This window comes from Pithys albifrons, chromosome 10 (assembly GCF_047495875.1).
Source record: "Pithys albifrons albifrons isolate INPA30051 chromosome 10, PitAlb_v1, whole genome shotgun sequence".
NCBI lineage: Eukaryota > Metazoa > Chordata > Aves > Passeriformes > Thamnophilidae > Pithys > Pithys albifrons.
Genome location: NC_092467.1, coordinates 22,952,077 through 22,976,853, shown reverse-complemented (window position 1 = coordinate 22,976,853; position 24,777 = coordinate 22,952,077). Strand labels below are relative to the sequence as shown.

Genomic DNA, 24,777 nt, shown 5'->3' with positions numbered 1-24,777 from the left:
TGTCTGCAGTCATTTCAAATCCAATGTGTAGCTCTTTGGCAGGGTTCTCCCCATCCCCAGCTGGTCGGTTTGCTATTTTGCTGCTTACCTTGTTAGTGCTCCCAAAACTTTTGGGATTCCTCCTTTGTATCTAGACAGGAAACAAAACAAACCATTTCCCCAAGTAAAATGAACTCAGGTCTCCAGCAAAGGGCTGGAGTGTGGGTTGTTGACGAAGTCCCGGTGATGGAGTCCTGCAAAGAGCCAGCACTGTCAGCGCCAGGGGCAGTGCCCTGAGGGCAGTGTGGGCAATGGAGTAGGAGAAGTTCTGGCAGCCACAGCCTGTGCTCATGAAAGTGCATATCACACAGCTCGAACTCCTCCTCAGGAAAGACACACTGGTTGTTGTAAACACAGTTAAGCTGTGCAAAACCTCAGTTAGGATGAGAGGCCTCCTCGTACTGTCCACAGATGGGCAGTTTTCTCATGTAAGAAGTTTCAGAGTGTTTTTCCGTCTCTGTCTGCTGATGACACAGGGAGCTTAGGGACACTGACTCCTAATCTTGGCACCATGAAGGCCCTATCACTGAAGTATCATCATCAAGTGAATCTTTATCTTATTCTAATCAGGAATTTCCGATACGCACTTGTTTTTGCCCTGTCTGCAAGGAGGCATTTCAGAGCAGTGACGACTGACTGCTGCAAGAATTCCTGCCAGGTAAACAGTGTGTCAGCTGGGAACAACGTCTGCACTGAAATCTGGTAATATCTAGTCAAAGAAAAAGACTAACTAACTCATTCCAAGCTGTTTTAGAACTGACAAAACTGATCAGACTATGTTCACCACGAGAACAAAATTTATTGCTGCAATTAGTAATCCTCACATAGGCATCAAAAGAATACACATACTTCTGGATCACTCCTTTGTCCACCAATGTACCACATTTTCCCTTTAAAATTCACTTCTTGGGTCCCAAATACGATCCTTCAAAGGAGTTTTGCAACCCATAAAAAGGATGCTATAATACAGGGGACTCCCCAGCTTCCACAGTAGCAAAGCAAGCAGTTGGATACACATCCAAGCACCTGGCTTCATTTAACCTTTACTGTTGACTTGTCTCTCCTTTATCCATCCCCCAAACTGCACAGGTGCTCAGCTGGCCTCTTATCCTTCCAGCCTGCAAACTGACTAAGATTTACTGATGTGGAGAGAAAAAGTTGAACTTTTCATTTAGAAATTATATAGTGAACTTTCTGATGTAAATCTTAGTGTGTGGCTTAGTGCAGATGGATTGAAACCATTCTTTTGCTGCATTTTGAACATTCTGAACCCAAGAAAAAGCTGTAACTGCATTTTAATCTGGTTCAAATAACTATAGGTCACCAGACTACAATGAGTAGTAAGAGCTCATTGCTAACAACTGGTAGTGGGATGAACTAGGAAAAGGGCTGTAAAAATTTTGTCCTGTTCTGAACAGACATCCCTGTGCCCAGCACACTGGTGGAGAATCAGGAATGATTCACAGGAGCAAAAGACTGAAAGGGATCTTCTTGGTCTTTTTGTCCAGAGTTAGAGGGCATTTGTTACTCTGTATGTTCAGTTCTTTCCTCAAGTGCCCACTTACTGGCACACGGGAGAGAACGCAAGGCATGCTAAATGATACCTGTCTTAAATTCTTTTACTAATCCCTTTCTTTCTTCCACCTTAGTTAAGAATTTGCTATTTGCCACCACGTCTCACAGTTGACTGAAATTCACAGAGATGATATCAGGCACATTTCCTTTAATATGAAATCTGTTATCTTACTAAGAGAAAAAATACCAACTTCAACTATGTTAAACCAGTTTTTATAAACTTACACTGCATTTTATCCAACTTTTCCTATTTACCCATTGTAATATTTTGTTACTCATGATTCAAAAGCTGCTGGAAAGCTCTGCATTTTTTTTTCAAGTCAGACTAATGGGTCTGTAGCTCCCTAGAGCACATCCACCCCTCCCTCCTACACACACTCTCTCTCTCAGTCTCCATTAGTACAGGTATTATGTTTGTTAATCTCCAGTCACCCAGAACGCCTCCCTGACTTGACAGATTTATTACTAAGAGTTATGACTAGACCTGTGATTTCACATATCAGCACGTTTTTCAAGCATTCTGAGATGGCGATGATCCAGGTCCTCAGCAAAAGCAAGAAGTCCTAACTTTGCCTGTGGTCCTTCCCACTCCCACACCACTCTGCTTCTGCTCCCTTATTCCATATTATCCTCCACGGTGAATAGAGGCAAAGTATTCCCAGTTTCTAGGGTGCCTGCAATCACTACTGGGCCCTCACTCATAGAGGCTTCCTGCCCTCAACATCCTATGCTGCACCATTCTTAGTCCTTCCCATCCTGTGAAGTTTAGTTCCTGGGGAATGCAACACACGTATGACCAGTAATACCTCCCTGAGCTACCTAGAGGGATATATCTGGGAGCAGATCCAACAGTGTGAGTTACTGCTTCACCACCTAAGGGCATCACAAAAGCAGCAGCTTTTAGAAAGGAGCTATGAAGAGAAGGTTCAAATGGGATCATATGAGAGACCACATTTGCAAACCACTGTGGAAAATGGAATGCTTGAGGAGTGCCTTTACTCTTTGATGTGATCATCATTTATAACAAACATTTATATGCCCTTGTCTTTTCTTCCCCTCCATATAATTTAAGCTTAAAGTTTGCCTGCATAGCATATGAACCGATACAGAAACTGAATACATGACAAAAAAACTATAATGCCAAAGACTCACCTGACAACAACATCATAGTCATCAATTTTTAACCCCAACGACTTATTTGCAAGTACTCCACCATTTCCCACAATAATACATCGCCGGCAGCTGAGACTGTGGAAGAAACAGAGGCAAGAGGTGATTTTTGTAATGTAACTTCAAGCGCACCAAGCCACATATATTTAGTTTGCACACATCTGAGAACTACAGGAAACCTTTGTAAATATTAAGAATTAAGGGGGGACAGAGATACACTTGATCCCCAGCTCACCTCATCATGCCCAGGCATTACACGTGATAAACTGCTTTCAACACCTCACACCACGTGTGGCCTAATGAGATGAGCTGTCAGGACAAGCAGCTCCTCTCCCCCCACACCCGCAGTATGATGGACTAGAATCAAGCCCATCTGTTTACTTAAACCTTCTCATCATTCATTCAGCACTGAAATAACAATAAACCAAAGGCTTAGTGAGGAAGTCTTTTCTCCAAGCAACTTCATGAGTGCAGGCAGATCTTGCCAGGTTATCTGGGGTGTGCTCACCTTGGTGAGAGCAAAATTGCTGCTGTTATCATGAGACTTGAAGAGACAAAAAAAAACACTGAATGGAAAGAAAAAAGACACCTCCCCACCCCAGTCCTGTCCAGTAGAAAACATACATGGAGACATAATAGATTAGGAAAGGAAAGTGAAATAACCTTCAGTGAGAAGAAAAAGGAAAGAGAAGGAAGAGAACAGTTTCTGGTGGAACCTCGAGTCACGAGAAGTCTGCAGCAGATGTTAAAAAGTGATTTTGTTTTGAAGACACAGAAAGGACTTCTTTCCAGCCATCTAATCCCAAATGCAGCTGGCTCTTCTGGCAATGTGCCTCCACCTCTGGTAGTTCACTGAAGGAATACGTGTCTGCAGAGCCTTTTTCGGAAAGGGTTCAAGGCAATCAGTTGTTTGGAGCAGATCTCTGGGCTAGGCAGCCTTCCCAGGCCCAGCCACAGTCAACTGGTCTCTTCTAAGCTGTCCACTCTGTGGTAAGTCTAAAGAGTCAGAGCAAGGAAAGCTCTACTTACATGGGGCCCTTCTTTGCAAACCAGGGCTGGAGTGCACTTAAAGACTCAGATAAACTACTGAGAGTCACTCTGCTGACAGCCATTAGCTGGAGACACGTGCAGAATTAACTGCACCCAGAAATGCTCGGAACACCTTCCCCTGCCCAGAGAAAGTTTCTCTACGTATCTGAGCCTTTCCAAAAGAAAAAAGTTTCTCAAGCACATGGACATAATAGCCCAGTGTTCCTAAGGCTGAAAGAGCATGGATGTTTGTAATAATCAAACCCCAACAGAGAAAGAATTTCATAGATGATGGCACAGCAAAAAAAATACAGTTCTGGCAACAAGGGGAAAGCAGATGCAAGATCTGGTTCAGGCAATATATTGTGACAAAGAGGGAAAGGAAAAAGTCAACCTAAAGTACACCCAAACAAGTGACAAAAGTGGTTACAGCTTTACCAAAACCTTTAAGGAAAAGGTGCTGCAGAAGTGAAAAAAAGCATAGTTCAGTTCTGGCCAAGTGACATCTCAGATGGAAATATACTCTTTTGATGATTATGATAGGAAAGTTTGACCTCCTGAACAACAGACTGCTGGGTGAAATACTGTAATTTCTCTACTCAGTTGTCTCTCAGTCATGATTTTTCTTAATTCTCTCTTTTAAAGAAGACTATGCCAAAATTCAAAGGCTGCAAGGTACGAACTCTCCCCTCTACCATTTTCCCACTTAGGATGGTAGCTCTTACTAATTTTGAATACAGATCTGCTTGTTCCAGCCTCAAACCGCTTAATCACATTCTTTGCTTTTCTGCTAAATTAAAGCACCATCTACTGTCAGTAGTCTCTTCCACATCTGCATGTGTATAAACATTTGCCTCTTGTGGGTCAGATTGGTGAGCATGAGCTGCCACACACAAGACAGAAGAACCAGTTTCACCAGCCAAATCTGTTCCAGCAGCCTCTCTTCATGGCCCTGTTCCCACACAGTACTCACAGACTGATCAAAGCCCATTCATTTTTAGGCTTCTATTGACCATACAAACTGCAGCGAGCTCATCACACTTGAAGTACCTCTCTGAACAATTTTCAACTTCTCCCCAGATCCCCAAAGTACTGATTCTGAAAAACCTCCATGTGGAGCTAATGCTGCTCAAAGCAGAGTCCCTTTTACACAGAGATTTTACACACATCATTCCAATCCTCTTTTCATAGTCCTTAGTTTGCAGAATATAATCTTCATCTTGTAAACATGATCTGTGTTGTCACCCCTCTGATGCCTGATTTTTGACTTGGCTTCAGGGAAGAATTGTTCAGAGAATGGTCCAACAAAAAGGTCAAGACTGACCTGACCATCCTACTCCTTATTTTCCCAGTCTTTGGTTCTGTAAAATTCTTCTAGTGTAATTTTACATTTATTCCAGATTGGTTTTAGCCCCTGAAAGCACCTGCCAGCAGGATTACACTAGAAGTGTCACTAAAAGATTAATTCTCAACTCTGATAGTAACTTTTTAAATCTATGCAACATATCCCATTCCTAAAAAGGATATATCTACAACAGTGTAGTGTAGAATCAGAATAAATGGACTGAGACCAATAACTAATGTCTATCTCTAAGGGGTTATCTTTATTGTTCAAGCTTCTACTTCACCTAAAAAATACATCCTCTACATGGCAGGATTTCATTTCCACAAACCCAAAGTAACTCACATCAGTTAAGCTGTCATTCTAGTTCTGTCCCAGACCTTACTTTCCAGGATTTTTCCTATAAAACCAAGCTAATCAACTTGTAGCCATCTCTTTATCCCATATTTCTCCAAGAATGGCACAACAGTTGCTGTTCAATCAAACATTCCAAGAAGGGTTAAAAAGCAAACAGTAAATCAAGAAGAATTCTTAATTTAACTCTTTAAACACTCTTCGGTGCTTACTGACTTTGAAAGACATATAATTGTCATTTAATACCCTCACAGTTACTAATTAAAAATACACAGAGTATTTCACTGTTGGTATAAAATGGGACAATATCATTCTATCTTCCCTGCAAAAAATGAAACAAACACTTAACTGAATGGTTCTGCCTTTACTCATCATAACTGATAGGTTAATCACCTTTGCCCAGCTTCACGCCTGAGCCACTCTCATACCCTCCTAGTCCTGACATATTTAAATGCGTTCTCCTTTTTTGTTAAGTCTGCAGATAATATTTTTCATTAATATCTTTCTGACCCTAGGGTCTAATCTTTGATCTTCTAGTAGCTTAAATTTCTTTCAATGTACTCTGCCCACTGATGGTGCCTGAGCATGGTACACAAGTCACTGCTGGCTCCAGCCAAATTTCTGGCGGAAGAAATACACTGTGCAAGCAGCATCAGTTACATCTCAATTGTTTCTCCACAAAGAAGTGTGCAAACACTTTTATGTTTGTTTACATAATACATCAAAGCTCTGTTTCTTTTCCAGAAGAGCTGAGGGACTGAACACATCGGACACAGCCCAGGTTCCAGTTTGCTACCAGGGTGGTATGAAGGAGGGTCATGGATTTTCCACAACATGAACTTTCCCTAAAGCCCTAAGCTGGGAGCTGCAGCCAGATGTATGGACTCCTGACACAGATACTCAAAGGTTGAGTTCATCTACACCAAAAGCAGGATTCATACAGATTTTCTTGAACAATATAGCACTGTAAACACATGTTTGCATTGTAGCAATTCCTACTTCCTCTCTTACCAAAGCACTTCAGGGATTTGTCAGGGACAAAACCCACAAAGCTTTCCTTTACGCAACTTTGGAACTAAAGGCTTTGAGGAAAGATATAACAGAATAATTAAAAAATACATCTTTAGGGTAACTGGTGCTTAGGAAGGCTTGGCATATTCTGGTTTGAACTGGCTGCTTCTACTTAAATGGGTGCTATCAACCTGAACTAGAGGGCCATACATGTCTTTCCTGCTCTATCAAACTCCTTCCTTACTTGCTCAGTTTATATACTGAATTAGTAAAGATTGTGTTGGTTACCAGCTCAGACTCTCAGTTTTCCTTCATTAACTCCTGGAGGCAATACAAAAAGGTCAGTGAGGCTTCTGTATTTATGTTTTTCCATAGGAAACTTACATGTTATCACCACAGAGATTTAACCCCCAAATCCATTGAAGTCCAGCCAGCAGAAGGGCCATGGAACCAGGAACCAAGCCCTACTCCATTTACAAAATGAGGGACAGGCCACTGGATGAGCCACTAAAGCAAGCAGTGAAAATGTAACCAAAATAAATGGGCCTGGAAAAGTCAATGGTGGTCAAGAGAACTATGAAGTGTCAAAGATGAGGCCCACCAATGTCTGTGCTAGGGCGAAACACGTGGCAGCTGTGAAGGAAGAGGTCAGGGATTCTAGAGAAAGTCCCCGGTATCTCCCATCTGTTCCAGAAAAGCTCAGAGTTGAGTTGTAACTACCCTTCCAAACACCGCTTCAGCTTTACCTACCCCCTGCCCTGAAGCAGAAGCAGGTTCCTGTTCAACACAAAGGTGCCAGAGTAAGGAGTCATGAAGAAAGCTAAGAAAGCAGGGCACCATTTACACTGTGTTACAGGGGTGAACCGTAGCCTTTGTTCACATGCCCTCCAGCTGTTGCTAGTTATAACACAATGGAGGGATTAGTTGAAGTGAGTTGGCAAAGCTGCTGTGGGATGATGAAAGGTGTATGTACACCCAGAAGGATCATGTTTGCCTCATTTCAGCACCATGTCAGTACACTGTGTCAGGAAAGGTGCATCAGGATGCCCTTTGTCACAGGGATAATCAAACCAATAAATTAATTTCCAGAGCTTATGAGAGGCAAGTGAACATAACACCTCAAGGACCAACTTCGAGAAGGAAAACAGGAATGGAAAAGCTTGGGTAGGGGAAAAAACAAAGGCTTGATGTAGATCCTCCACCACACAACTCTAATCCTCTCTTTCCTTCCTATGCTCTCACGCACTGCTCTGACCTCACCTTTCCTGTCCCTCCCACCCTTCCCCTGGGAAAGCTGCCTTCAAGTGTACAGTTACATGAATATTTGTTTCAATGGGCTGGGCAGTGCTCACCTTCCCCACCCACCCCAGTCCTCTGCCTCACCTGCTGCCATTTCAGCTGTGTGCCCACACAATTCTTCAGTGGAAGGGGAGCTATGGAAATGAGGTCACTAGAATATCCTGGGTTCAGAGAAAACGTCATAAACTGGAATCATTCTGCTGACCCACTTTAAAGTCCCTTTTCAAACAACAGTGCACCAGAAGAAGGGCAGTAGAAAATATGGATTCTTAGACTGGCTTTGCCAACAGAGAAAATGTTGGTGTAATTCCATCTTGAAGAGATGGTGAACCTGGAGCCTTTTTCCTGCTTCTAGAATCGGCCCACTAGAGTTCTGAAAGCCTACAAGTAGAAAGATCCACAAGATGTTCCAAGTCTGATCCCTTGTATCTTATAGACTTGAGCTGAGTCTCTTACCCAACTTTTCCACAATAAGGCACTTTTTCAACCCTTAATCATAGAACCAAGAATGGTTTGCATTGGAAGGGACCTTTCAAGGTCCCTTAAGTCAGGCCCTCTCCAGTTGCTTCAAGGTGGCAAGCAAAGGCAAGAGGTCTGGACCTTCTCCTTGACCAGCGAGCAGTAAGGTAGTGAGCCAACCCTCAAGGCTCTGCTCCCAGCACACTGGAGCTGTTATGGCGAGGAAATCTTGGGCTTTGCTTTCAGCTCAAGACAAGATGAGGAAGTAGCTAACTTTTCTTCATCCCTCTGCTCCATCAGCTCTTCTGGTATCCAAAATGGCAGATACCCATTGCAAGCCAGCACTGGAATTCATTGACAATCACAATGAAGAACATTTCTGGAACCATATCTAAGACTTCATCCATGCCCTATTCACCAAGCAGGTTTCCCAGAGCAGCACTGTGGCAGCCTTAACACTACAGTACCCCAAGCTCTCTCTCCTAATAACCTCTCTGTTGCAACGCTATCCACCTGCTCGTTTATCTTTATTAAGACCTGCTCACTTAGTAGGGCTTTGGGAGGTATTTGACTGTCAGACGTATGTACTACACAACCAACATGCACTGATTTGCGTTTATCACAATTCCTAAAAAAACAGCACTTCCCCAAGATATGTGTGTTTACACACTACCAGGTCTTGTTATTGCAATACCACAAAAATACATGTCTAGCTTGTTCCCTAGCTCTCATTCATATTTGTTATCTCAGGGACTTTGCATACATTTAATGAGGCTTGAATGTCAGGTCTTTCCTATCTCTGCACCAAACCCATCATAAAGAACATAAAACCAAAGTGAGTAGCTCATGATAGAGTGATTATGTTTCACAACCTTCTGAGAAATTACAGAAAATCTGAAACATTCTACTCCTCAAAAAACAGATGAGCAGCAAAGGTCACAATTACATTAACCTTCACTGCAGGAATCTTCCACCTGCCCTCTGTCATTAACAGTAATTTCCCATTAGCAACCTTCTGAAAAAGTCTATATGTGGATTTTTCAACAGATTAAAATCTTAACCCTCCAATCAGAACTGAGATAAACTCCAGATGGATGAGACTCAGTTGCGTGAAAAATCTCTAAGAAGGTCATTTGTGAAATGATTTTACCTTCTGGACTTAATTTCTCAAATTAATCCAAAGACTGAAGGCTAACCCTATCTGGCACTGCTGTGAGGCACAGCAAACTTCAAAGAAACCAAAATTAGCACATAGACTGTGAAAGACTAAGAACAGACTTTCACAAAGAGACTAACTCCCAACTCTAACTACAGCAGGCAAGCTCGACAATCAACATGAGAGATGCGGTTACCTGCAGAAAGACTAGAAAAGCTTATGAACTTTGTCATGGAAAAGTGTGCAAAAAGGGATCCGGGCCAGGAAATAAACACATTGTGTTTAGAAAGCAGGAACTGTCTTGCTAGCCCAGGTTCAACCTCTGGAAAGAAGTAGTACCAGGACTTCGAGAAAGAGCTCATGTCCCACTAAAAACCTCTGACAGCTTCTGAAAAAAACAACCTCTAATGCGGCAGGTGGCACTAAACCAAAACTGCAGGCCAAAGGGAAGGAATGACAGAAAAGCAAGGACAGGAAAGACTAAAGGACTATCACTGGGAAGCTGATTGTAAACATGCCACTGAGTTTCAGAAGCAAACTCTACAACAGAACTGAAGAATCAAGGAGCTTCTTCTAAAGGCATCAATTCAAGTACCACAGGCCCAGGAGAATTCTGTCCTGTTGATTGTGGCAGCCTTGGCCAACACAACCACACATTCCTGCTTTATGAGTGAGGTATTAGTGAAAAACATTGTTGAAATAAGCCAGTCCCTTTTTTTCCTCTAAGAGTTTCTTGTGATCCTGTTGCTTTGTCAGAAAGGCTGGAAAAGAAAAATGTGTTTATTGAAAACCTGCTATTTACTTACTTGAAAAAGGGGCAAGAGAATGTCTTGTAACAACATAAGAAAGAAAAGATTAGGAAATAGTCAAGAGGTAAATGTTTTTTGCAACTTCTGTTTAACTTAACAGAGGTCTCCAGCACTTACAGATTTACTGGAAGGAGGACTCAGTTTCCAGCTCATGATCTACGTACAAAACACAGTCAAAATTACTGGCAACAATATCTGGCAAGAATGTCTACCAAAATTTATTTAGGACATATGGAAAAGAATCACTTCTGCTCCTTCTATTCTAAAAGGTCTCATCTTACCTGTCAAGAGCTGGAGTTAGACGGTAATCTTTGGTTGCTGACAGGATGGCTTTGATCAGATTATCTGGGGAGAAAGGAAGAAGACATCAGGAACAAGTTCTCACTTCTAATGAAAATTAAAAACAAAGTGATGCAAAGCATCTGAAGCAGTTACTTATAGGAATTGAAATAAGGTTCTCATTAGGAAGAAACACTTTAACTTGCATATTCCTATTTTCCCTAGACAATGACCTTCACACATGGGCTGCGAAGACATGTTATGTGCCAAACTCTGATGGAGTGTGCAACTGCCTTGTATGGAGAGTGTGACGGGAACAAGTGCAGTAGAGTTTATAGCAGTGATTTCATACCCACTGTCCTATGATGGCAGTTTCACAAACACTTCAGACATGGAAAGGCCAGTATCACTGTTAGTGACTGCCTTCAGACAAACTTTTATTCAGCTGACTGAAGAACTGGATGCAGGAATAGAACCAGGTTAAAACTGATGCTTTTTATTCTCCTGGGTTACTTTAGGTTTAGGTTCAGTTTCTTGGTCTTTCTTCAATTAAACCACCATAATTGCTTAAAGAAATGCCCATGGAACCACAGCCTACAGATACCCAGTGAATGCTGCAGCAACCAGATAGTGTAAGTTATGCAAGCATAGGCAAAGACACACACAAATTTAATGCATTAAATTGCACAAGCATAATGATTACACATAAATAATACTAGCAGATATGGAAATTTCTGAGTCTGCTTCCCTCTGGATTTTGTCATTTGTCCCTAATTTTTCAATCTTTCTTCCCCATAAAGGTCCAAACTCCTTCACCATGACCCATCCAGGGCCAAGAAGCAGCAAAGCTCTCTCTAGTCTGGATTTACAAATACATCAGTAACTTCAGAATGTTTGTACTAGGTTCGACAAAAAGTCCATCTGCTTCCAAATCCTGACTCTAACTGTGGTCTTGAGCAGATGCCTAAGGAAAGCATAAAAACAGAGCAAACAGACACAATTTCCCTAAAATTCTCTTCTACCGTTTAACTGTTCCCAAACCAAGAATTTCACATATCAGGTATGGCTCCTTTGTATCTGACAACCCCAGTGATTTTTCTTCCATGACCTGAGAATCCTCCTTGATCCATATGGAGTTTCAATCACTCCCCTTTCCCAACATGGCTTCTCTGAGTGTCATTTATATGGGAGAAGATTGTGAAGAATTAGTTGCCTTGCACTTTGCTTGGGAAATTGTAAATATCTATCATATCCTTCCCTTAAACGCATCAGTCAATTAGTTTAAAAGTTGTTAGGAAACAACCAATCAAAATTAATAAATAAGTCTCATTTCTTTATAAAAGATTATAAATGACACAGGAATATTAAGAAGACTGACATCAAGTGATTTTTTTACATTGAACATAAATAGCTTTCCTGACAGACGCAATCAGCACAGTTTGGGGACACCCTTTCATAGAGTTCTGCTCTTACTTACTGCATATCCCTCCACAGAAACTACAGGAGGAATGTGTGGGACCAACACACCAGCTTGAGCCTCTTGGGCCAAACAGCTTTGAACCTGACAAGCTGTTGAGACACACAAGGCAGACAAACAAAGGTGATAAACAGAAAACTCTGACAGTTATTTTGGAATTTGCCAAGTTTTTGACTGACAGCCTCTGCCAACCATTACAAGCGGGGAAGTGTGATTACTTTCAGAAGATCGTATATTGCAGTGGAGTAAGAGAAGAAGTAATTTATAAGGGCAAGAGCAACTTATTTCGATAACAAAATAGTGGTGTTGCTTACTCTTCCTTCATGTGAAGAATTTCTTTTGATGCACAGACAGCAGGCTCCCCGTCCAACAGGAATGCTACTTCCTTAAATCTTGTGTAACAGCAGTAGGTTGCTGTGACCCCTAAAGGCACCATGCCACAGTCCTCTCCTTGGCCTGCCTCATACATTGACTTTTACTGGCCAGTATGTGTTACTGTCATCATTTTACCACACTCGGAAAAGAGATCAAAGGATTGCATGTCAAGGGCTGCAACCTCCCATCTACCAAGCCTTTGTTATGCCAGGTTTGCTCTACCACCCACAAGTTACACCCTGCACTACTTGGAGACCATCTGACAGACTATTTTAAAAAGCACATTAAAATAATACAGTTGAGTAATGCACTCAAAGAATTCGGGTTTACTCACATTGCAAGCTAATTAGTAATGCCTTCATAGCGAATGCTCAGGAATGAAATACATTGACTTCAGGAGTGGATGTGGCAGTATTTGGAATGCAAATGCTCCCCATTCCCCTCACCCAGAGAGAACACACAAACAAAACAAAAAATACAGAACATTCAGTGCAGATTATGAATGGCCAAACAGGAAATATCTCCTCAGCAGCTCCCACAGTCCAACAACACATAGCATCTGAAAGGTTTGGAAGTTGCACAAATCACAGTGTTATCATTCAAAGCTGATAAATGAAGATTAATAAAAGACAAAGTACCTCACTGCCAAGAGTACACTCACAGAAGAAATGAAGGTGGCACCAAGTTTATCTAGTCTAGCCCCCTCACTGGAAACCAGGAGCAGGAGCTGTAAGCACTAACAGGAGAAGCCAATGTCTGGGCAGGGCAGAGACACTACAACGTTCTGACTGAGCTGGAACTTCATTAAAAAATGTTCACTGCATTGCTGCTGAAGTGGGCACTTGTACTTGGCACCTTGTCTCTGATATCAGGATGGAAAGATGAGACCTCCTCCAGAAGGAACTTCTGTATCTTCTTTGGGAAAGGTTTCAAGGATCAGCAGATGCTGCTGTGGCTGATCTGCAACCTTGCACAAGATCATGAAGGAATAAGGAACAATAAGGAACCACCAGCAGGATCTTTTACTACAGCTGGGCCAAAAGGAAGGTCACTTGAAATCACCACTGTAAAGACTGCTATCACAGACAGCAACCTGCAGGACACAAAGCAGTGTTCATCTAGACTATGAGTAAAGAAAATTGGGCACCAGGAAAGCATTATGTAAAGTTAATTGATGAGACAGGCTTTCTCCAGGGTGAGTAAGTGATGGGGTGATGAGCAGTCTGCTTTATACACCTAAGTACTGATAATAACAGGTGCAAGACCATGTAACACATGCTACAAAGAAAAATTCCATCCTGGTTCAAGTAACAGGATTTGTGCACAGCCACTGGCTGAATATAGATTTGTAAGCATTGAAAGAAATTTTGCAAGGATAGAAGAAAGGCCAAGTCTTCTAGACCTGAGCCACAGCCTGCAGCAGTGTATGCACACCATGGTCAGTAACCTCACAACCCAGGCAATAATTGATACATCTTCATGTAGTTGCTTCTGGACAGATTCAAAAACCCCTCTTCTACAGAATAGTGGCAGAAAGGGTACCAAACTAGTTTCATTGTTGTACACATTCATGCTAAACTTCTACACAATGCAGACTGAGCCCTTACCTAATTTAGTAGCAAATCTGATCAGCAGCAGACTTGGTGTGCTGCACCTCGGCCCCACAGCCCCTCTGCTGGCGTGGGACAGCAGTGGGAACAGCTGGCACCCTGGGCAGCAAGTTTCTCTGGGGTAGGTATATTCTTAAGGGAGAGAAAGTGAGTCTGGGATTGGGACATAATTCCACTGAACACAGCAAAGAACAAAGAACAGAGCAACCCAGTATCAGTGTTTCATGGGAGCACATAACTATCAGCTTTTCCCCATTCATCCACTGATTTTCTTCTCCTTTTTTTAAAGGCACCATCTGCATAGATCCCTTGCTTTAAAATGAACCCATACTTATAACAAGGACTGTCTTATTAGGGCAACAACTATGCAAACAATTTGTTTTGAATTCTTTTTTCAGGTAATTTATTGAAGTTGTGAAGAAACCAGGGCATGGATGCAGACACAATGTGAACCCAGGCACAACGTCACCCTTGCTCACTAAGTGAGAACAGACATGGTGGGTGTGCTCTGCCTTGTATACTTGTGCACCAAGGAGAGGCAAGGAGGGGCTTGAGTACATGTTCAGAGTACTACAGAGGAAAACATCTTTTCTACTACAAGCAACAGGTATGTGTATACTCACCTCCAGCTTCCTAGGCATACAACCAGCTCAGGTCTAACAGAATTCGTTCACTCAGATGTATCCCCCTCCAAACAGGTCTTGAGGCTCAATACTATATCCTTCTTCCAGTCTAAAGTCAAATACTAATGTTTAAATGTCAGTGGCACTGTCATCATCCTTAGGGCTACTGAAGTAAGCTGTCCTGAGAGGGGCAGCTCACTGGCAGCTGACTTTTTATTTGTGTTAGCTCCAAAAGTTCACACCAGAAAGAGCAAATTATAATGCAGTGGTTCTGCTTTAACTAAACCACCCATTCAGCAGGCATAAGAACACAGTGCATATACATATATTATATATAAGAAGAAGCACTTGTGCTGTTTAATTCTAGGTGAAATATTAGACAAATGAACTTATGCCAACAGTAAAAATATGTGGCTTTTATATGGCTCCTTCACGTCAAAGGCTATAACGTGATACAGATACACACACACATGAACACACACACCTATTCCTGAATTCACCTTTTCAGGTCCTCCACCTGTTCTCATTTTCAAAAGCAGTAGAAGTCTTTATACTCTGAGAGAATCAAACTTGGTGAAGGTCATGAGACAAGTAAGTGACATAACTAGGAACAGAATAATGCCTTTGGCTCCTGGACAATAAGCCCTCTTCAAAGGGGCTCATCTTTAGACAGTCCTCTGACTTATGTGTTCCTCACATGGGTCTGCTACCCTTAAACAACAAATTAATGAACTCCAATGTCCTGCCTTTTCACCCCCACTTTCTCTCATTATTAAATAATGAACACATCACTAGGGCAAGCAATCTACTGAAGTTTTCTGCAGCCATAGCTTGTTTATTATAATTTTTTCTTGTTGTGGAGAATTTACATCACTGGGGAGAGTGGGAGATTATTTAACCCATTTATCTATCAACCACTATGCATACACTAATGCTATAAAAACATAGAAGCCTCTGCACATTTTTCCTCCCATCTAGAGGAGCTGACTACATTTATCTAAGAATCCTGAGTTATCTTGACATATTCTATCAACTTTGCCTTATATCGTTGGAAGATTCAAAAGCCAGCTCAGGACTGCATGATTTCTCTGAACCCAAGTACATTTTGACTTCAGGTTGACCCTGAAATTTTCATACATTTGGAAAAACTAAAACTAAATAGAAATTAGGCAGGCAGTGACCACACAGTGAGAATCAGCCTAAGTCTCAATTCTAGCCTTTTACTCCATTATTTATGTGAAGGAGTGGAAGAGACCTTCACTGTAAATGTCAGTAACACTTTAAATTGTTGTTTCTAATGTACAAGCTTCTTGCTTGTATCATTAAAAAAAGATGGGAGACCTTTCCACTCCACAGGGTTACTGCAGGCATCTCGCAGTCTCTCCTTGAAAGTAGGCACACTGGGATGCTCATGCACTCTCAAGTGGCCAAGAGAAGAAGCTGTAATTTTTCAAGTTGTCTATACTAGCCATTTTTCTCAAAACCCAGCAGGTCTACATGGCCTTACTGCCAGCAGTAAGTATCTGTATTCCATGTATTAGAGTCAGGGAACAGCATGCTGCTCAGTTCTGTGTCTTTGCCCTGTAAGCCATGGCCGGTGCCCATCCCCACAGGTGGTCACAGAGCAGCCACCCCTCCAGCCAGCACTTCTGCAGGGTACTGACCATTAGCTTCAGCTTTTGGGAATAGACTGACTAGAGTGATGTTGATTGACATCCCTAAAGCACGTCAGGGGACTCTGCACATGGGAGAGTAAACTGAACACTGCCAATGCTGTGGGTTAAACAAACTGCAATATTTACAAGCAAGCTGTAAGCATAAGCCCAGTGCACTACCCTTTTTATACACTACCTGAAAGTTCAGCTCTGTATAAAGTTTCTTCTTCAGAACTTTCTTTCCTTAAGATCCTGGGCCTGTTCAGCCTTGAGAAGAGATGACTGAGAGGGGACCTCATCAATGACTGTATGTGTCTGAAGGGAGGATGACAAGAGGATGGACCTCTTGTTGGTGCCAAGCAACAGGACAAGAGGCAACAGGCAGAAACTGAAGCATGGGGAGTTCCATCTGAATATGAGGAAGAACTTCTTTACTGTGCAGCTGACAGAGCACTGGAACAGGCTGCCGAGAGAGGGTGTGGAGTCTCCCTCACTGAAGATATTTGAGAACCCTGTGGGCATAGTCTTCTGCCATATGCTCTGGGATGACCCTGCTTGAGCCAGGAGGTGGGACCAGATAATCCACTGTGATCATTTTCAACCTGACCTATTCTGTGAATTACCACTTTGGTGCCCAGCATGAGGCCATGGACCCAAGCCTTACCACACACTCTGTGCTCCAGCTGTCTTCCAGAAACACCATGTCCAGCTATAGACACACAACTCTATTCATATTTAATGAAGCTGGGAATCCAGTGATTACAACAGGTATCACAATATGTCTGAAATTCTCTGCACCACTTCTTTTTATTACTGATTAGCCAACTTTAGCCACAAGCAGCTACAAGGACTTCAAGAACTTAGCAGTAAATTGCAAATATGTGAACTGGCTCTGAAAGACAGTTAGCTACAAACTGAGTAATCTGTCCCCAGATCAAAACCTGTGTGTAAATAGAGTGGGTTTCATGAGGTTATTAGTGGTACCAGACTTAGATGGTTTACTTGAGATACACTTTACTAACACAAGACTTAAAACTACCACTCCTCCAAATATTCCAGTAATTCCATTGATGATTTTTAATAGCATTAAGACAAGAGGCATATAGTGTTCATAGGCACAAAACGCAAAGCAAAAGAAAAAAAAAGAGTGAATATGCATGCACTCTCTCTAACAATTTTAGAAGAACCTGGCATGTGTTAAAAGTAAGCTTCAGAAAGCCCTTGAGGCCTTTTTTATAACAAGATATAAATAAAATACATAACATTTGGACTCTTCATTTACATCGTCATTTTGGAGCCTTCAGGGATTTTTTTTTTCCAAGCTTTTCTTCACAACCAAGAGTTTGTTTTTTCAGAATACAAGTTTAGTTCCCAACATAATCCCAGGGCTTGGAAAGTTGGAACATTAATTTAAAAAACAATTATGCCAAAAAACGGGTAACATTTTGCAATAACCACGCATTAACCATTTTGATCCGAACTCAAGTTCAATGCATAGGAAGGAATAAAGCCTGTAGAAACAGGCAAATTCACACCAATTAAAAACAGTCATTGAAAGATTCACAATATACTGGTCAGAGACAAGCAGGAAAACAAATACAGGTATTATAGAGGGCTGTTCTTCCCTTCATTGAGAAGTTTTGTTGACCCTTAACAGGTGGCCAAGCAAGGTCTTCAAGGCCAAAAAACTTAGAGATTCCTAATTCTTCTGACCCTTCCAGATGCATTAAGAAATGACACTTCAAAACAAAACAGACAGAGGAGACCTCCTTTTTCCCTCTAGGAGGTAAAAGAGAGGAATCATATCCATGTCTCAATTGCACTTGAAGACTTCTGTGAAGAACTCCAATATGGAGACGCCCAATTAACTGTAAACTTGAGGTTTCAGTCTCCCTGGGGCACCTTTCCCTTCTCAGTGAGTTGGGAAAAAGACTGTTCTTTAGGAACACTCAACAGCAAAGTATCAGTTTTGACTGAAATAAGGGGCTGGAGGGCTGTACTTTCATCAAGAGTGAAGTTGATTTAACTTCAAAATTCACAATATAACTTCCCTTTAGAGGCTTTATTTAGTAATGAAAAGCTGATTCTCTACCTCTTCTGAAACTTTCCCTTTTTTTCCCTTCAAATCTCTCATTTAACTTCTTGAGGCTATAAAATCAGTTAAATTCCCTGGGGAAACAGCAACATTTTTATATCTATACTCCCACGTGGTAATGGCAACTATTACCAATTTTGGTCAAATGCAAAATTCTAGTGGAAACTAGTTCAAAAACGTGCCTCAAACTCAGGAAGAAACAACAACCCTATGTTAATACTTACTCTGAATAGAACTAATGGCTATACAAGCTTGTGCTTCTTGCTTATTTGTTAAAGGAAGAACATACAAAGAACAGAAAAGGTGTTCATAGTAGGAAAATCATCTGCACAACAGAGCATTACTAGCAAAATAAAGACAAGACTGGAGAGCTAAAACATAAAACACCTCATTCAGACCTAGTCAAACGTAGGGAAGGTGTTTGTATGAGGTACTCCAGTTTCTATAGAGAGTTAGAAGACTAGGCTGGAAAATACCTACTTTTCTGATAGTTTTCCTTTGAGTCAGCTGTAAATTACACTTGTCCAACTGAATATGTTTTCTCAGAGATAAGGCACTACTCACGCCAAGAAAGTCGATGTAAAAGAAAAAGCTATGCAAGAAAAGAACATGCATGAAAAGAGCAGATTTTCTCCAGATAACATTGGGATATACCAATTTTACATGCCTGAAAACTCAACATTTTCACTGGAGATGAATGGCTTCTGCCCCATGAGACCAGTGAGACCTCTCATAAGCAGCACTGAACTATGATTCTTCCCACAAGCGCTAACACAGAAGAGAATATCCAAATAAAACCAAGTACAAATACAGTTAATCATTGCACAATACATTCATTAGCATTTGTGGACAGAGACTTAATTCCTTTGTCACCGAACGTGTCACCAATTCCAGATGTCCCTCTTGTACCATACGAAGTCTCCTGGCCAGCAGTTCATACTACATTTGCTAAAACTGTAGCACTTCAAACATGTTCTTAATAGTCTCTTATCACCATAGGGAAGAAATTGCTTCCTAGATTCCTGGTGGGAGGGAAATTCTGTAGATAGTGAGAGAGGAATCACTCCCTAAGAAATAACTATCACTCAAAGACAAACTGATTCAGGGCCAACAAAACAGCCTCTCTGCTTAAAACAACTGAGCAGGAACAAAGGTGGAAAGGAAGACCTATAATTACTGCTAAACAGTGACACAACTCCTGACTAAATGTGTGGCGGAGATATTACATGGATCATGACTGTTTAGTTTTTAGTGTATGTTGTGCCATATGTTTTCACTTAAGTTAAAAAAAAACCTTTAGCAACTCTCCTGTCCTCAATACACAGAGACTATGCCAGATACTAGGTAGTCTTTCTTATGAAAGCCTTTAATATTCTTCAAACCACATGTACTGAGAAATTCTATAAATAGTCAGGTATTTCTCCAGTCCTGTTTGTTGCCATTCTCCAAATAACTCTTTCCTTCTGCTTTAGCTACAGAGGTAAATTTGGGGAGGAGGCCCTCTGGGATTAATAATCCCACTAGCACTATAAACAATTTTTCCATTGCTTATTCATTGACAAATTTAACCCTGAAAGCAGTGTACATGCTAGAGGGTCTCTGTAACTACATGGACAGCATGAACATATTCATACCTCCCTAATTACACTGATAGAAGCAGTGCTAAAGAAGAAATTTCAATTTAAATTTAAAAAAAATCTCCATGTCACTTGCTTAAGAGCCTCAGATTGCTGCAGTCTCCTTGCTCTTCACTGAAAAAGTTCCAATAGCAGACTTGGTGGGTGCTGGGAAAGAAGAATTCCTACAAGGAAATTAGATCCTCACAAATTGTGAAACATGGGAGGCACTCCAACATCCCAGTTAATGCCAAAACAATAGCCTGGGACACAGGAGGGTGCTCAGCAGCCTGAGCTGTCCCCCACAGGACATTCTGACATTTATAGCTTTTAGAGTTCCAACTTCTTGTTACAGTTTGATCTTCTTGACAACTCAGCGTTGACCAATTTCATTGTGTTCCTCACTTTGTCCATATACACACTAATAAACAAACTGGCAGGAGGGCACAGGCCCACACTGTCCTACAAAAGTCCACACAACTGAAGTGTTAGCACAGTCTCAGATGTGTTCACCAGGGCCAACAAATATCCTTCTCTAAAATTCTCACACATTCACAGGCTAATAGAGGCCAGTGACCTTTCTTGATAGGAAGCCTGGACATAACCACTCTATTTGGGGGGGGCAGGGAGTTAATCTGTTTGAACAATGAGCTCAACAGCCTTCAGGACCAGAGGACAACCATTTTATTTATTAATAGAGATGCAGTCATCATTTCCAAGCACTTACAGTGGCCCATCCTGTTTCCAGACTAAGTCACAAGTCACACAGTAGGAGACAACAAGCTCAACGTGACAAAGTCATCTCATTTTTTTAAAGTAACTGCAGTCAGACATGACATTGGCCTGTTTGCCAACACAGTCATTCTTCATTTAGAAAATTTTGATCTAGATCCTGAAAGACAACCTCATAGGTTCACAGCCTGCTGCAGAAGTCACTGGGCAAAACCTAGAGCCACTGTTCCACGAAAGGCCAAACTGGATACTGGTAGTGTCAAAACACAACACCTCTTCACACCTCTTTGTATCTATTACTTCCCCTATTCTCTGCACACAGAGAAAGCAAGAGTTTACACAAAGGCTACAGACACCTCTGGTGAATGCAATGCCACCTTCAGTCTGTGCCCCAACACTCCTGACAACTCTCAGCTTCTCTTTTGTCCCACATTGCTGGGTATTGGGATAAAGTAATTTGGATCACTCCTTGGTCCAATCCTTGGTGAAGAGAGGCAGAGTCAGCAAGTACAACATGTACTAAAACTGTCCATTTAAGACAAGTTAAGAAAAAGGTACGACTTCTGCTCTTAAGTTCCCTTTTATCTATTTCTAATACAGTGTAGAGGACTCTCAGAACCACTGTTCAGAGTTTGCACTAGACTGCATACCACATGCCTCACCTCAGAAAGCCCTGCTCATTTAACAGTAGGGTTGCTACCTGCCTATTTTCTGTGCCTCGTTCATTTAGCAGACAAGTAATCCCTAAGGCTGTTAACTGACAATAGCAGCAGTTTCCAATCTGACATGAGATGTGCATTGTTCCTACTGCAACAGTCCCTTTCAGAACCAGCAGCATTTGAGGAAAAGTCTAAAAATCTTCGTATTCAGAACCATGTTCACTTTGACAGCTTCTACACACAAATGCTTTTACAGAGAGAATGGAGCATTCTGACCATAAACCCCCCTTGCCTGGGCTAATGGACAAATCAGAAAATGACCACAAAGAAACACTGCTAAACTTTCTATGTTGTACTGAGTACTTCTTAGCATCTGCAGATGGAAAAACTGCCTTTACAATCAGATTCTTATTGAAGAAAATGAAGATCTCTGATGAACTGTGTCAAAATAATCAGCATACTGCCTTCTCCGTGATATGATAACCTTTAAAGAGCAGTAGTCCTGCCCTGAAAATTTCTGAGCCATTTCTATTTTTCACATGTAATTTATACAGATGTGTTATTTCAAATTAGTGCAGCCCAGCAGATATTGCTCCTCAAAAGCTGCTTTCCTCTGAAATGGAATTTTTCTTTCTTGGATCAGCAAACACCAAAGGATGGATAAAAAGGCATTTTGTTCAGCTTTTCTTTTAGACACAATGCAAACTAAAACATAGGTAAGAGGCTGAAGAATAGAGAGAAACTTGAAAAAGAGAAAGCAGAAATGGTGGATTAGCTCCCAAGCTGCTAAGGATCCCTTGAATTCATAACTTCAGTACTTTCAAGCTATAGTTTCTGGATGATTCTTGAAACAACCAGCATTACTGTAAAGGAACTCATCCTCTACGTGTATTTCACACCAAAAAATCTCCCAAAAAACACCATTCTGCACTTGGAATAGATCACAGTGACTCAAAACCACCAGGTGATATTCACCAAAGTTCTCAGTAAGATCTTCCCATTACCATCTCAGCTATGGTCGTTGTCTACAAACACCAACCACCTTTCCCAATGTGATGCATGCTGGAATCCCAGCAGACAGTATCACAGGGGCTGCCTCATGCACAGACCAGAACTCCTGCCCCGTCTGTTTCAACACAGCCACATCTCTCTACACTTTCTCAGCCACCCTGACTACTCATTTTCCCATGCACATCCCAACTCTGAGAGTCTTCATCTCGCACTACCGTGTGATTGAACTCCACTCTGCCTGCCTGGGTCAGTTGTTTAGATATCATTAGATTGCCCTGACTGAAAGCCCTAATGAGGTGCTGATCCCATCATCCAATCACTCGACTGAGCCCGAATGCATCCCATGGGACAGCCAGAAAGACTGATGCAAGAATTCCAAGTGATGTGTAACATGAAAGGGCGCCATTCGCATCGCTAGGACTCCCAGCCTGTCAGCACAGCCATTAGAAATCCTATGCTACACAGATTTATAATTCAACCCTCCCACACACAGAACTTGCTCCAGACTGAAACTTGGCACAAAATTCAATCCCAGGAGGGTGTTAAAAAAATAACCTATTCAACGGTTTCCATCCCATGGCTTCAGCTCACAGCCATTTAAATAATGGCAATTTCTCATTTCTCTTTTTAACTGAGGAAATCCAATATAAAACACCAGATTTACATAACATTGCAGTGGTGATACAAGCTGGCAACAAACCCAGAGAAAAGGCTGCCAGAGCTGTTCCGTCATTCTCTTTTGGTGAATTTCTCCATTTGGATCCAGTTCAATGGAATGATTTTTGTTAGGTCTAGCTGACATCATGTGTAATCTGTAAATCCCACCTACATGATGGTCAGTCAGCTTGCCCTGGCTTTGTACACCTTGTGTGCTGGTTGGAAGGGGACAAGCCCTCCTGTGGTCACCGCAGCCCCTCACTTATGCTTCCACTGTTAGCTCTTTGCTGCAAACTCTGCTGGCTAAATTCGAGGACAGTAATTATTTTCCTATTGAGCTGCAAAACACTGAATGGACAAGGAATGGACAAAACAAGAAGGGAACTGATGCAAGCCAAAAGCAATTTGTCAGTAGAGCCTTTGATTTGATCAGAGATTGTTCTGACAACTACAACACCTGCTTCCAGGGAGAGAGACAGACCCAAGCCTTCTGTGGCTGCAGCCCTTTCTCCATCTGATATTTCAATTCCTATGGTGGCTATCTGTAACCGTGAGTTTGTCAGTGGAATAAAAATCTTGCAAGTTGATGCAAAGCAACAAACACTTAATAAATACACTGGATTTCAGAAAGTCTGCAGCAAATCATTGCAGTGAGCATATGCTCACCCCCACATACCCACAGAAGCCTTTGATAGCACACAGGAGCTTGTTACCCACAAAATAGATACTTGCTGGGTGGGCTACAGGCTCCCATCTCATCCCCCAACAGCACCTGCTCTGCTTTCCCACAGCATACCTGAGACACAGCCCCTGCTGCAACAGTCCAGCTGAGGACAGGACATATTACAAATCATCACCAAAGCATCTGAACAGACTTTTCTTATTTGTTATATAAGTCAATAAGTAGACCAACTATAAAATGTTACAAGAAGAAAATGAAGATTTGTGTTGGGGTCAACCCCAAGGCATCTTTCCTGTTCTTCAGAAAATTACAGACTTAAAGGTACTTTAAGTCAGTTTGAAATCTCTGCTGCTGTCAGCAAAGCTGCTACAAGATTCTCTGGCAGTAAATGTCAAAGTGATTCTTCCAGAATAAGGAGGAAGGTCTAAATTGCCATGGTTGCACCAACTCTCTATATGTACTGCATCACCTTCCCTAAGACCAGCCTCTGGGGTCCGTGGTCCAGCTGTGAAAACCCTTCTGGGTTTTCTGAGAGCTCCATGCATAGTAATTCTCTTGAACAGGGGGAAAAACACTGAGCCCAAGGGACCACCTAAGCTTTCAAAACAAAATAACAAAATGGGGCAAACATCTTCAGAACCACCTTCTTCTCCAACCGCCACACAGTTTTCTCATACCTTGTCCTTTAATTCCAAAGGGGGGTACAAAGTCCCTGATACGTGCCCATTTCCTGAAGGAATCATCCAAGAACATTGGTGCTGGCTTCGAGAACCTGAGAAAATCAAAATGAGAAAGAAATTAACTCCTGAACTAGGAAGGATAAATTTCTGAAAGGAAGGCTGAAGGAATCCACACCTAAGTGCTGATTCCATATTCTCACTGGCAATACAGTAATGTGGAAGATTTTACTTCTACCCAAAGGTGACTGCATTGAAACAAATCTGTCAGAATTTGTGCCATGAGGACACTCAAATCACTCAAGTCATGACCTGGCAATCACTTCCACTCAACAATTTAGAACTTCCCCACTATTGTTTGGCTATTGATTTAGCTACAATAAGTT

The 24,777-nt window shown here is 41.7% G+C and overlaps 1 protein-coding gene across 7 annotated transcripts in view; it reads right to left on the bottom strand.

The window, feature by feature from the left end:
* ST3GAL3 (ST3 beta-galactoside alpha-2,3-sialyltransferase 3) overlaps positions 1–24,777 on the bottom strand; it is a 176,749-nt gene that overhangs the window by 47,733 nt on the left and 104,239 nt on the right. For all 7 annotated transcript variants that reach the window (XM_071564552.1, XM_071564556.1, XM_071564550.1 and 4 more), the window contains 3 exons: positions 24,392–24,486; positions 10,525–10,588; positions 2,767–2,862 (listed from right to left, as the gene is read on the bottom strand). In XM_071564552.1, the coding sequence (XP_071420653.1) occupies positions 2,767–2,862; positions 10,525–10,588; positions 24,392–24,486 (255 nt within the window). The remainder of the gene's footprint in view (positions 1–2,766; positions 2,863–10,524; positions 10,589–24,391; positions 24,487–24,777) is intronic.